This window comes from Bacillus rossius, chromosome 18, assembly GCF_032445375.1.
Source record: "Bacillus rossius redtenbacheri isolate Brsri chromosome 18, Brsri_v3, whole genome shotgun sequence".
Classification (NCBI taxonomy): domain Eukaryota; kingdom Metazoa; phylum Arthropoda; class Insecta; order Phasmatodea; family Bacillidae; genus Bacillus; species Bacillus rossius.
In genome coordinates this window covers 14,188,482-14,203,401 of record NC_086345.1, presented here as the reverse complement: position 1 = coordinate 14,203,401, position 14,920 = coordinate 14,188,482, and the positions used below count along the sequence as shown (strand labels likewise).

At 40.1% G+C, this 14,920-nt stretch overlaps 1 protein-coding gene across 9 annotated transcripts in view; it reads right to left on the bottom strand.

The window, feature by feature from the left end:
• The window catches only part of LOC134541133 (disco-interacting protein 2), a 473,542-nt gene that overhangs the window by 95,600 nt on the left and 363,022 nt on the right, over window positions 1-14,920 (bottom strand). For all 9 annotated transcript variants that reach the window (XM_063384327.1, XM_063384328.1, XM_063384323.1 and 6 more), the window contains exon 2: window positions 9,926-10,000. In XM_063384327.1, the coding sequence (XP_063240397.1) occupies window positions 9,926-10,000 (75 nt within the window). The remainder of the gene's footprint in view (window positions 1-9,925; window positions 10,001-14,920) is intronic.

Here is a 14,920-nt window from a genome sequence, read left to right as displayed (position 1 = left end):
ATAACTGGAAAAACTAATATATTCTGTTGACAGTGCAGAGTGTGTTGAAAGTGGAGTGTGTTTAGAGTGCAGAGTTTTGAGAGTGTTAAGAGTGGAGTGTGTTTAGAGTGCAGAGAGTGGTAGTGCAGAGTGTAAAGTGCACAGTGTGGGAGTGCACAGTGTGGGAGTGCTGAGTGTGGGAGTGCAGAGTGTGGGAGTGCAGAGTGTGGGAGTGCACAGTGTGGGAGTGCACAGTGTGGGAGTGCACAGTGTGGGAGTGCAGAGTGTGGGAGTGCAGAGTGTGGGAGTGCACAGTGTGGGAGTGCACAGTGTGGGACTGCACAGTGTGGGAGTGCACAGTGTGGGAGTGCACAGTGTGGGAGTGCACAGTGTGGGAGTGCACAGTGTGGGAGTGCACAGTGTGGGAGTGCACAGTGTGGGAGTGCACAGTGTGGGAGTGCACAGTGTGGGAGTGCAGAGTGTGGGAGTGCACAGTGTGGGAGTGCACAGTGTGGGAGTGCACAGTGTGGGAGTGCAGAGTGTGGGAGTGCAGAGTGTGGGAGTGCAGAGTGTGGGAGTGCAGTGTGGGAGTGTAGAGGGTGCACAGTGAGGGAGTGTAGAGGGTGTAGAGGGTGCAGAGTGTGGTGAGTGGGAGTTACGCCCCCCGAAGACTCCTCCGCATCCAAGAGGCTTTCCTTTAATTAGCGGAGCCAAGTGGCGGTGGTGTCAAGGCGACGCCCCACCTAAATTAACTCCGCTTGTCTCCTCTGGACTGTTCCATCAAGAATGCTGGAGTGTAAAAAGAGGAGGGGGGGGGGGGCGCCTGCAACTGGCTGGGTGAAACCCCTTTTTCAATCCTTCCTCGAACCCGCCAAGGCAAACCTACCATTCACTGACCCCTGGTCTTCAGAGTGTCTCGTATGCTGGGCATTCATTCTCCTCTTTCGAATGTGCACGACTCCTGCTATTAGTGCTTTCTTTTTACAGTGTACTCTGTTGCCAGATATACGCCATACTTCTCAGTAGTTGTATGTCATATATTTTTTTCTTTTTTTAATGATTCTAAAACATTGTATTTGGTAAAAGAAAATTTGAAATGAGAATTTTAGAAATCCATTTTTTTTTTGTTGTTTTGTATTTCATCAAGAGCATCATTTGATAATATTCAATTTTTTACTTTTAAGCAGACGTAGCTGAAATACACCATCTTGTTTCCAACTATATTTGTGAACAATATTTTATATAATTTAATATAACAAAGCTTGGCTCTTTCTACCATGCATGTATTTCAATAGAATGTCTTTATGAACAAAGACCGACTGCTACAAATAGTTTTTTTCCCTGTGAAATAATAACTAGTCTTAACACTGAACTGAATGACAACTCTAATACTACTGCAAATAGACACTTTTTTATGGCTTTTGAAAAAAATCGAAAAGAGCATAAAATGTCAAAGATTATTATACTAATTAACTATGGTATACAAAATAACTTTTTTCAAAGTTAACAAACCGTGCAGTAGCAATCTGCAACAGCGGGAGATATTTATTCTGTACTGCAAACTAAGTATAAGACAAACTACAGGCCAGGCCAAGCCAAGGCCCCGTGTCGTCAAAATTTCGCCTCCAACTACATTTGACAACGCAGTTGGTGGGGGGAATACTGGAAGAAAAAGAAACAGGGATATAAAGAAACATAAGTATTTCATACATAAAATAAATTTGCTCAGATGACCTCAAACATGTTTTAAATTTTGTCACACTATCAACGTTTATTGTTGGACTCAGGCAGCTCAAACATTTCAATATTTTAAATCTAATTTTGTGTTTCAAATAATACATATCATAGCTGAATGGAAAATTTAAACTTGTTTCGATTTTAGAGAAGTTCTTAACTTTTAAAACATCCGTAAATTTCAATTGCACTAATACTCGTTACATTATAATATGAGGTTCTGTGATTGATTTTCGTTAAGTTATACGTACATTTTCTTTCTAAAATTATTTTACATACATTCCATTAAAATTATTTTATTTACTTCATCTTTATAACCTCTTAAATCGCCCATGTTCTTATTCGCCATATAAAAGGTTTTCGCTGAGCAGGATTCCAATTGGCTGATTTCGTCCAACATATTTTAAAATATATAGAAAATATTTTATGGAACCTCAAGTCATCCAAATTGTAAAATAAATATGTTGCGTTAGTAACGTTTTTTTCGATGTCAATCCTTTAACTTTATTTGATCAACTGTTTTGGAAGGTGTTGGAGCGAAAGTAGGATAGTGTGATAGCGACCTTTAAGATAGTTGCTCGCAAAATTATGATCTTAATATCCCCGCCCCCACCCCACCCCCCTCCAACCGGTGGGTAGGTTTTCACACTCGAGATTACCCTAACTAAAATGAAAGGTTGGTAAGCGACCTTTAAAATACTAAAATAGAGGGAAAAAAAGTATGAAATCTCGCAAGGGTGGCCCCAGGGCAGGGCAGCACGGGTTCCGCGCCTAAAGTGCATCTCGCCTAAAGTTCCCCGCGCCTAAAGTGCATCTCGCCTAAAGTTCCCCGCGCCTAAAGTGCATCTCGCCTAACGTTCCCCGCGCCTAAAATGCCTCTCGTCTAAGGGCCCCGCGCCTAAAAAGAACCCTCGCCTAACGGGCTTCGCGCCTAACGGATCCCAGGTTAATTGACCCCGGGCCTAAAGGGCCCACGCCTACCGGACCTTTCGCCTAACAGGTCCGCGCCTAACGGGCTTTGCACCTAACAGGTCCGCGCCTAACGGACCCCGGGCCAGCCCTTTCAATTTTTAATTTTCTTTGTTTGTTTGGGTTTCTGAAAAAAAATGTACTCTACTATGGAAAGTGGAATAATTAAATTGTTATTTTGATGTAATTAAAAAAAACTTGGTCAATACATTTTGCTTTTGATTTCTACTGAGTATTCATGATTTTTGTCAGAAAAACCTTCAAAATTTTACTGACTCATATGACACGATTTCACACAACTTTTGATCGTACATACTTATAAAACTAACCCTTAAGGAGGTGCCTCCTAGTTCAGGTCAAGATTTTATATTTACAGTAATTACAGATAAACGTGTAGACTTTTTCAATTGTTTCACTTTTACGAAATGAAAAATATGTACAGCGCATACTTTTTGCATAATTAGCTGCCAAAGTTACATTTTTAACGTTTTCGGATCGCACAAATAACGAGAATTTAATTTAATGCAAAACTGAAACTTTATAGGTTTAACTGCAATGCCACTGGCTACTTCAAGAAATGGTTTGAATATCTTTCACAAAATATTAATTTAATTTACCTGGCATTTCAAAATTCTCAAATTTGTTACGATTTTGACAGCCAAGAAACATGAAATACGTTTTTTTGTGATGGAAATACAAACCTTATCATGAAGCAGCCAGTGGCATTGCAGTTAAACCTAAAAAGTTTCAGTTCTGCAATAAATTAAAGTCTCCTTATTTGTAAAAACCCAAAAACGTTAAAAATGTAACTTTGGCAGCTAGGCCTAATTATGCAAAAAAGTATGCCTTGCATATATTTTTCATTTCGTGAAAGTTAAACAATTGAAAATGTCTAAAAGTTTATCAGTGATTAATATAAACATAAAACCATAACCTGAAATGAGAGACACTCCCTTAAGATAAATTAGCAAGACAATGGTAGAAAATTAAGTAACAGGTTGGCTTAATTCTTTTCATAAAATTTTCTGAGGGCAGCGTTTATGGAGAGAAGCCTAAGATGTACATCAAGGTCTGTCCCTGCCCGAACACGCCCAAATATTCACCTTCGGCCAACCTCGGGTTTGTTTTATTTTTGCGCAGGAAAAACGAATTCAAATATTAAAAGTGGTCGGTTAGGTTAGCTACATTAAAACACTTTAAAACATGATGGACGGTTAGTTAGGTTAGTATAGCTACATTAAAATAAACAGAGAAATATAAATATATATATAAATAAACCCGAGGTTGGCCGAAGGTGAATATTCGGGCGTGTTCGGGCAGGGACAGAACTTGATGTACATCTTAGGCTTCCCGTTTATGGACCACCCTTACGCGGAGGTTCTGTCCCGCAAATTTTTTTTGGGCGACCGCCGAATACACGTAAACATAACGCGAGAGTCGAACGTCTACCTGATCGGGTGTCAGTGAAACGCAGGCTTGCCAAACCAGCTGCACACGACGGAGAGATGAAGTTCACACAAGCGGGATCTCGCGCCGAGCGACACACTGCCCGGGCAGTCGCCATGTGCAATTGACCGCGCGACCCCTAGCGCACACCGCCCGCGCCAAGTTTTGACGCGGGGCGAACACATCCAGTGTGTCGATGCCAGGGTACGTCGGAACGTTTTCATGAGTGTGTGTGTGTGGGGGGGGGGGGGGGGGGGGGGGCGAAAATATGTATCACACTTACCTCAGTCCTAGAGCTGGGGGTCTGGGGGAGGGATTTTAAATGCAAAATTGTGCTATTTAATGAGTTTCCGGACCAAAATATTAAATATAACATTCCAAGAATTTGATGACGTAGTATCTATCAAATACTACTCTGACAGTAGATGTAGTACAATTTAAATAAAATAACATCTAGGAATTTGCAATCATTTTACAGTATACTGACAATCATAAATTTGATTTTCTAATCAATGTGATCACCAATGCAACGTTTGCAACTACTGGTTGAAAAAAATACTACCAGGATCAAAAATTTATTCTGGGAAAAGGAGGGGGGGGGGGCAAATGCTACTCTCGCCCCCCCCATGCATAACTGCACGGGGGCGACTCGCCCCTGCTGCCCCCCCCCCCCCTGTTCCGTCGTCCCTGGTCGATGCTCAGAACTCGCTCGGTTCAAAGGTGGCGCAGCGGTTAAGCAAAATTCCCGCGGTTGATTCCCGTCAGGACTCAACAAAAGAACTGTGTGGCGGACGAGTCGTGTCCTGCGCCATGTTCGTTGGAGCTACCGTTCCATGCTGTTTACACTGTGACTATTTCCCGGTTCTCGGAACCCATGTTGGGCACTGGTAACAGTGTCAGGCATGTCAAAGACCCATTATTTCTCCTAACCAGGTCTACGCCCTAACGGGATCATCTGCCTGGGGGAGTATTGATGAATTTATGAGGTGTGAACCTCATGTACATGTGATTGAATAGTGTCCCACTGAGGTTTCATCCAAGGCCCTGGATTCTGATTGGGTAGGACTCGTACTTGGTGGTGGTGCTCCGATCGCTTGGAGCAGACTCCAAAGGGTTCTTCTAGCCCGATGCGGAGTCGACGTGGTGAGCGACGACACAGCTCCAGTGCTAGCCTGGACAGCTGGCAGAGGTTTCGATGGGAAGCCTACGATTCACTCATCCATCTGGACATACTCGAATACTCACGTTGGCAAGCCTTCTTTTCACAGACGAGAGAGCCAAACCCGATGTTCCCCGAAGTTCATGCTCGCTTTTTTTTTTCGTACCACAACAGGTTATTTATTTTGGGGGAAAAAAAAATTCGCGGGCATTTATTCTCCAAATGCGCGGGTTTAACTTATAAGATGTCATTCTTAAAATTAGCAAAAAGTTATTATAAATACTTTAAAACATTGTGGAAGGTTGGTTATATTAGGTAAGTATAGCTACATAAAAAATACTGTAAAATCATTTTATGTTTGCTTAGCAAATAACTTTTTAATATGTAGCTATCCAGCGCTAGGAAACCGTTGACATGATTGTTTTAAAGTATTTATAATGTAGCTAACTTAATCTAATTGACCATTAGTTATCATGAGTTGTATATTTATTTACAATGAACAAAAAAAAAAAAAACGAAGATGCACGATCGGATGCTCTCGTCTGTTGAAAGAAGGCTTGCCAACGTGAGTATTCGGCTATGTCCAGAAGGATGAGTGAATCGTAGGCTTCCCGGTTTGGATAGGACCTCCACCGTACCACGGGTTCACTGAGTCCCAGCGTGATGTGGGAGATCGGGGAAGGCGCCAGCAGTGCTGATAAGGTCTCAGGGCTCAGGACACAGCGAACTGAGTGAGGTACAAGGCTGAGGAAGTGACTATGCTGGGTTGGTAGCCCCAGCCGCTGGTCATTGCCGAAGCCCTAATACCCTCCCGATCAAACAACAGGGAGCGATCCCTAACAGTTTCTGTTTTTAAATAAGCTCTGGAATGTTTATAAAAAAACGAACTGGAATGCTACTCCCACCCTACCCTATTAGGGCGCATTATGTGGGAGGGCAACGTTAGAATGCCGGCCGTAAGGTCGGGATAATCTGTTTTACACCGTGTTAACCTTCAAGGCCGCACGGGGGCGCTGCGTTCGCAACGTTGGCAAACCTGGCGACGTCTCCGAGGTGTTCGCTTTTCGACTGTTCTTCTGAATGTTGCCAACTTGACATCTGTTTTCGCGCGGAACTGGGCTGCACTTCTGCGTTTGCTTTTTACAAGGTTTTGTGTCTCTCTGTCGTATCGACGGAAAATTAAATTTAAGGATTACGGAAATATCCTAGTTTATGGAATAGACCGATGGAAGAATATGCAGGAGGACAAGGTCTGGGATTTGAGTTCAAGGGAATTCTTCAATGATTTTTTTCTTAAGATTATTTTCATGAACGCGTTTATTTTTACGTTCACATACTGTGAGAGCCAGTAGAATATTATCATTGTCGGAATCACTGGAATCCCACGGCATGCGTCTCTCTGACATTGCGAACCAGACTATCCTGTCCGGCCGCCTGGCGCAGCGAAACATAGTCTAGCTATCTGTGTAACTGTAAAATCTTGCCTCTAGATTTTGCGTTTTAAAAACAAAATGTTTGGTTGTATTTTATTTTTTATAACTTTCTCGCAATCTAAAGAAACTTACAGAAGAATTTTGAGTGTTTTGAATGCAGTTTTTTTTTGTTTAACTTAGAGCTCATTAATGTATGTAGTGTGGTTTTATGTTCATATTTCAAGTGTCTTACGAAGTTGATGCAGTTGATCAATGTACTTATGCTACATACGTACTTATTATGTGCTAGATACGTACTTATTATTACATGTGTTTTAATTTTTAGTGACAAAGACAAAATCCACAAATTTTAAAATAGATTTTTTTTATTTAACAACACAATATACTAGCTTTACATTTAATATAGCGTATATCATCCTGTAGAACTGGTAACGAAAAATTATCAATGTTAAAAACAAGTTAATAGGTCAGAGACTAGCCGAGAGTCAAAACAAAGCAGTGTCATCTATGTTTCGTGATTTCTCTATGTCCGCCACACGGTCATATAGTAAGATCTGGTAAATACCTATCCTTCTCCTTGGCGAAACCCATCCGATTAGTAAAGCTCGCGGCTGCTAGCGAACTAAAGGCGCTATTAACAGTTTAGTTTAGAACTTCATCAACAAATGGCGTTGCCTTGAATTTGTAACCCGCTAACGTTTGGTGCGTTCGTCACGTCTTGCCTAAAAAATGAAGCTGATGATTGACGTAACGGTTTTGTTGATGCGTAGCCTTGATGCGCCGAGATTGTGCAATGAATGGGACTTTAAATCCAAACTTTCCTGTTCTTCATGTATATGTCGTACAGTCTTGAAACTCGGAAGTGATGTACCTTATATTATGACGCTTTTAGCCCGTTAAACACCGGGTTCTTCAGCTAGTAATATATAAACACAAAGTTTTTCTAAATCATAGGCCGAAACAAACCGTCATCCCTTACTTACGTAGTGATTTGTTGCTAACAAGGAACCACAGAATTAGAGTGTTATTTTTAAAAAAATTTATTTTAACATTACGACCCGCATTTGCAGAAATTTTGTTTCCTTTGTCTCCTTCGCTATTCAGGAGTCAAAAGTGAAAGCAGTTCAGGTTAAGTCGTTTAATTTAAAAAAAAAACAGTTGACAATATTATTATTAATTTGGTCCTTTAAGGTTCTTTATTATTTCCTTGAGAAAAAAAAACCTGTCAGGTATCCTATTTTTATGACTCCTCTTTTCATGAATAATCACCTAGGAAAATTAAAGCATTTCGTCCTAAAACACCCAGTATAAACTAAATTTTTTAAATGAAACATCAATTTGGTTTGTAAAGCATCAAAGTAATAATAAGCCTGAAGACAACTAACCACAACAATATACTTATTTTTTTGCACAAAAATACAAAAATTTTCTTAAATAATATAATGCAACTCTACACTAGTACAATTAAAAATAAATAATGAACATTTCCAGTGCTCGATGGTGTTCGAAACTCAAATCCCAAACGTGAGAACTAGAAGAATGGTGGTGGAAGCAGAGCAAGCATCAGTTTGTTCATTTGAGAGTCGCGTTTTGGATTCATTATGTATTTTGTCAACATTAAACCCACACTTTATAAACCCTTCAGCAAACTGAACGTATTTAAAATCGAGAACTGAATAAAAATTCCTCATGCTTTTAACTTCGCACCAGTACTCTCATGTTTATGACCACAAAAGCGGGCTTTCATTTTCAGAGTCACCAACTTCCTGCCTTCTGGGAGATTCATCACATTTGAAGATGGCTGCAAAAAGGCAAACCGAAACGTCGGGCACACCTTAATTTTCCACGGGATGTGGCCTTAAAACCAGAAGCCAAGAAGTAGTTTCCCGTAACTAAAGTCCTGCAAAAATCCGCGTTATTATTTGAAATGCATACCATATTACTGAGGTCTGGAAATTTTCGCGGGCTCTTTTGGCGATAGACTACAATTCAAATAATTATAATTTTGCGACACTTTTACTATTGGCACACGGTATACCTGGATATGAGAGACCTTTAGTCAAATATATGTCCAATCACGGACAACACAGTCTAGACAACTTTCAAGTCAGCAGCCAATGAGCAGTAAATATTTTCTCAAGTATGCAAGAGTACTGTGAAGTCCATCCTAGATGTCGCTCGAATAGCGAATTTTTCCGGTCCGTACATATGGGAAAATTCGCATGATTCAATAACTTTCAGGGTAGACTACGCCGACCTCTATACACTCGGGAATAACGGTGATTCGTTGGTTGCTGACTTGTGAGTAGTCTGAGCTGGGTTGTTATTGACTGGGTTTTAACTTTTGTTGAGGTTTTTCTCATTGGCCCAGAGCCCTCAAGATAAACAGTGATTGAATTGCGAAAGCAGCTCAAAGGCATGCATGTGTATTTGAATTTCAGCCTATCGTGAAATGAATACGTGAATTGTTTTTCCTGTCTCTAAATATTACTCTTAGACTGTATTCCCAATGGACCGCAGGTAGTTTTGTTACGCCCTAAGTACGGGAAAACCAAAAACGAAAAAATTCAAATGATCCAATCACATGCAATCCGCCAGGAGCATAAAATGAATCGGCAGCCATCGGAAAATGGACACCGACTCATATGTGTATATGTGTACCTGTGCGTGAGGTTCATACTAGTACCAGAAAATAATGCCAATTTTGCAGGTTTATATCTAGTCACCGATATATATGACGGAAATGTTAAAAATACTTCACTTTTAAATGCGGATAAAATTAACATGACCTTTAAAAAAACGTATCCTTTTTTAATTACATGGGCAGGGGCACGCATTTTTCGTGAACACATTTCGAGACGTAGCCGAGAGTCAAAACGCTGCAGCATCGTCTATGTTTCGTGATTGGTCGAGCAAAAGTCTACTTGTCAACACACCAATCGCAATAATTCAGAGCGGAAGCAAACGCGTCCTGAATGGCCCGGTAAAGTAAGGCATAAGATTCTCATACAGACTGCCGCCAATAACAAGGAATAAACCACTGGCGTCCCCCCCCCCCCCCGCATCCACCAACCCGTTTATCGCAGTCTAATGGGCATGAAACGTTTAAAAAAAAAACTGCCTGTCCCTAAATAAAGTTCATCTATTATAACAGCGACAGTTATTCGTAAGAGGTTTTAGTGAGAAGCTGTGGAAATGAACTCACCTTGACTCTGCTTGGGCACGTACGGCGCCAGCAGCCGGGTGCGTTTCTTCTCATAGCCCTTCTGAGTGATGTCACCTGCAACGAGACCAAGGGTGTCATGTCATCAGTGGTGCAACAATGTACGAGACAGTGAAAATAATGGTACAAAAACCCATAACAATAGTACAAAGTCCCAAAACAATGGTACGAAGTCCCAAAACAATGGTACGAAGACCCAAAACAATGGCACGAAGTCCTAAAACAATGGCACGAAGTCCTAAAACAATGGCACGAAGTCCTAAAACAATGGCACGAAGTCCTAAAACAATGGCACGAAGTCCCAAAAGAATGGTACGAAGTCCTAAAACAATGGTACGAAGTCCCAAAACAATGGTACAAAACCAAAAACAATGGTACAAAACCAAAAACAATGGTAAAAAGTCCCAAAACAATGGTAAAAAGTCCCAAAACAATGGTACAAAGTCCCGAAACAATGGTACGAAGTCCCGAAACAATGGTACGAAGTCCCAAAACAATGGTACGAAGCCCCAAAACAATGGTACGAAGTCCCCAAAACAATGGTACGAAGTCCCCAAAACAATGGTACGAAGCCCCAAAACAATAGTACAAAAACCACAAAACAATGGTACAAAATCACAAAATATCGGCACACGTTTATGAAGTATTGTAAGATATAGCACAACAATGGCCCTATAACAATATAATAACATTTAGAAAAAGAGCGCGTGTAACTCAGAACATGTGGTAGAAGTGAAACTTCTTTGGCAATTTAAACTTCGACTTGTAGGTATCAATCCGTTTGGCAGCAAAGAGAAAAAGAATGACGACCAATTTTTTTTCTAAATAAACATGAATTAACTAAATATTACTCATTTCAAAATAACTGCTCAGGATAACCATAATTACTGATCAATCAATAAGGATTAATTAACAATAAATATTACTCATTGTTGAAATACTCAAAACAATTTTTTTAGTACCTAATATCAAAGTTAGTTTTAAATTTAATTTTATATTGTGTATAGATGAGATGTGATCGAGCATTTTTTATAGACTTATACTTTCTGAAATAGTTGGCAAAACACAAAACCGAGCACTTTCCAACAAAATTTAGGAAGGTAAAGCGAGCCGTGGCAAAATCAGAAAACAACAAACAACGAAGAGGATATTAAAACTGCAGATGAAATATGAATATTCGATTAATGTAATTATTCACACTCAACAGGCATGAAAAAAAAAAAATTTAACGAAACCTCACACAAAAAATTTTCACCCCAGTTTCCTGTGATAAATTAATGAATACGAACAACCCCAACGGAACTGTATTTTGACGAGAAATTATCGCCAGAAACATTTAGAAGGCCTAGCGAGTTTATATTACGACACTGCCCTCTATGGGTATTTTACGAGCAACATCTGCCCATGGTTACTCAAGCTAATTTAATGTGTTGTCACGAACGGCAGCCCGTATTTTTCACTAAAAGATATCGCGAACGGACGTGTAATGTACACTGCAACATCACTTCGACCGTTTTCGTGATCGGTGCATATCTACCGTCAACGCAAAGACTTGCAGCCATTCGCTGCTGAAAACCAACGTCCTGATTGGCCCGATCGAACAAGGGAGTGGCTTTCCTCGCAGACGGCCGCCAATCACGAGGAAGCGAAATCCGCCGCCGCGGACATCTTATCAAACTCTAGCTTTTAATTCTCGAAAAATACCCTGTCCCTAATCACGGACCATTTCCGTACAAGGAAAACATTATTATTTCGTTCAAAAGATTTACGTCTGAAATAAGTTTCTCTTGGCTACCTACAAACAATTTCATAAACGTAAGCCATTCCTGCGGTTTGCAATCGATGTCATGGAAAACCTCAAGAATGGACAACCAAAATTAATACATAGACACAAGGAGAACACAATATTAAGTCAAATGTTAAATGCCTAGACAGCACAGAAGAACTGTTATGTCGAATGAGGGCTACTGTTTTCGTCAGTGCTATCGTCGTCGTGTTGTCCAAGGTAGTTTTTTTCTTCTGTGTTTACTGTCCCCCTTGCACATTCACCAACGTTTATTCGCATGTTCTGTCCAGGCATTTAACATTCGACATCAGCTGATTTTGGCTTCTTCTCCGTTTGCTTGTGTGTTCAATCCTTCACTGTCCATTCTTAAGGTTTTATTTTCTTCCATAACAACCAGTGCAATGCAGCAAATGCGCATGTCCACGAAATTGTTTTAAAACACGCCGGGACGATTCTAAACGGCGCAGACAGCAAACAGGAAAGCAGCACATCTCAAATGTAAAATACAGAGTGTTTATTTTGACGTGAATACGTCTTTAAAATTGCTTCCATAGTGGGAGGCAATTCAAAAAAACGAATGATAACACAATCGGGGGATACAGTTTGGTGTTGCAACTACATATGTATCATCTCCATCCAAAATTTAATTACACCACCGGATAGCTAAAGGATCAAAGAAATTGTTACAATAAGTGAGGACTGTGACGCATCGCGCGCGGTGGAGGGGAAAGCGCCGCCATTTTGAGGTCATTTTGCTGCGTTTCGAGATTTCCATTTAGTATAACTTTTGACTCTGAGAAGCTGCGACGTTCGTTTATGTTTCAATCGTCAGCTCTCGTCAAAATATATCGATGGCATAAATAAAACATTAGTGTAAAATAGTTACAGTGAATATATATGGTGTTAAAATAAATAACGTATTTTATATTTTGTATAAAAAATATTACCTGTTACGTACACGTATTTACGTACAACACACGGCCGTGTCCATGACACAGCCACACCCCATTTTTTTTGCGCCTGGTTTGTTATCATAGTCTGCTCGGCTCGGACAGACGTCTAGCTGTATACTGACTGTAAGTTGATGACAATTTGAATTATTATAATTTAGTCTAAAATAAAAAAAGCACTTAAATAAACTTTTTTCACGTGTTTGTTTTCTTTATATGATATTTAAAACAAACCTTGTTTTAGGAACGCTCTAAAAAGTCAGTACAAGCAATGTGAAGTAATTAACCCAACAATGGTAAGTGTGGTGCGTTATTTTATGTCGTTCCTTTCCCTATTATTTTTAGTTCGCATGATTTGTTTTTTTTATTTCCAAAGTTTGTGTTTGTGCAAGTGAACAATACATTTTAAACTACTACTTAACCGTTGACATTGTTAGATGCAGATACTTTTCATGTTTCCCTATTTTTATTTTATCAAGGTATCGTTTGTTCTTGTCTATGCGCACTCGCGCGGCGTTTATTAATTACCCTTGACTCCAGACGTCATGATTAATCCCACGAACGAATCCAAGGAACGGATCAAGACTGGCCGCGTGGCCGGTTCTCGACTCGCTTTATCGACGTTTCGTTCTTCCGACTCTTGTCCAATCTTCCAAGGAATCGACACTCGAATAACCGAATTCTCTACATCGCGAACGAAATTCCTTCGATTTCGTTCACTCAATTGATTCGTTCGTTTTGGACGAATCGTTCACGAACGACACATCACTGTAGTGATGTTCTGGCGATGAACTATTAAACGCTTGGGTAGCGGGGAAGGATTTGTTAAGGCGGTGGATGAAAGGAGTGGGGGAAAGAAGTAGTAAGGGGGACGGGTGGGGGAAGTAGGAGGAGGGGGCGTTGGAAGGGGAAGAAGAGGAGGGGTTGGTTGGGGGGGGGGGGGGGAGAAGTGGAAGGGGAGACCAAAGGAAGCGCTGCGGTGCCTGAAGATAAGGAAAAAAACCAGGAAGCAAAAAAAAATATCTTCAAAGAAAACGGAATGGGAGAGTAATCGACTAACGAAGAGGATGAATCACCCACCACTCGGGCAATACCGGTTGTTTGATCATCGCAAGAAATGTAAGCGACCAGTTTCTGCGACCGCCGTGCGATGATCCGTAAATAATCCGTCTTAGTATCGATTTTTTTTTCTCTAAAAAATCAACCAAAATATTAACAAAAAATATTTCATTTTTATTTCTCCAAAACAGAAATTATAATAAAAGAAACGTGAAGAAGTGTAATAATTTATTTATTGGCTATTTCACATTTTCACATCGTTGACTGGTTAGATTTAAATTTTGGAGGGGGAAAAAAATTATATTTTTACTTCCAAGGATGATAAAAGGGTCCCTACACTGTTATTTCAGATTTCAACCTATTTCCCTGAGTTTTTTTTGTTTTCCCTGTTACACCCATTAATCCAGCAACATAAGTAATGTGTTTATTACAAACACATGCAATTAATATCATCAAAACATACTCCAACAAACACGCCATATTGTTCATAATTACTGCATGTGTTTTTTTTCTACCAATATACAGTTTGTGCAGTTATCACTTCCATCAACACTATGCAACTAATTTGCCAGTCTGAAAGAAGGAAAAAAAAAAAACGAATAAATTTGACCCAAGAAACTTTTTAAACGATACATTATTGTGATACGCCAAAATAATATAGATATTTTATATCGTGTTTCAAATTAATACACGTTTCCATAATTTTTTTGAACATTTTAGTAAACTCAATTCCTCCCACGCATTGGTTAACACGTCCGGAGTGATGTAAGCAATGGCCTCTTCAATTCTGTGTCTCAACTCTGGCAAATCATTAGGTAGCGGCGGAACGTAGACTAGATCTTTTATGAAGCCCCAGAGGACAAATAAAATCGCATGGCTTTACGTCAGGCGAACGTGGAGGCCAGCGAAAAAAATAGCTCTGTCGTCTCGACCGTTACGAGCAATCCAACGGTCATAGACTTCAACGTTCAACACTTTGGAAAGAGCCATTATTTCAAGCTGCAAGCGAGAAAATAACAAAACAGTACTCTCACATGCGCTTATCCAAAACTGTTTTGAGTAACTCTTTATTTGTGACCTTGAACCAACACACACAACAACGCTTACAGTTGGTACTATTAAATTATTTAACCGGGACATTATTTTACGGACATGCTGTATTGTTAGCGGCACACTATAAAC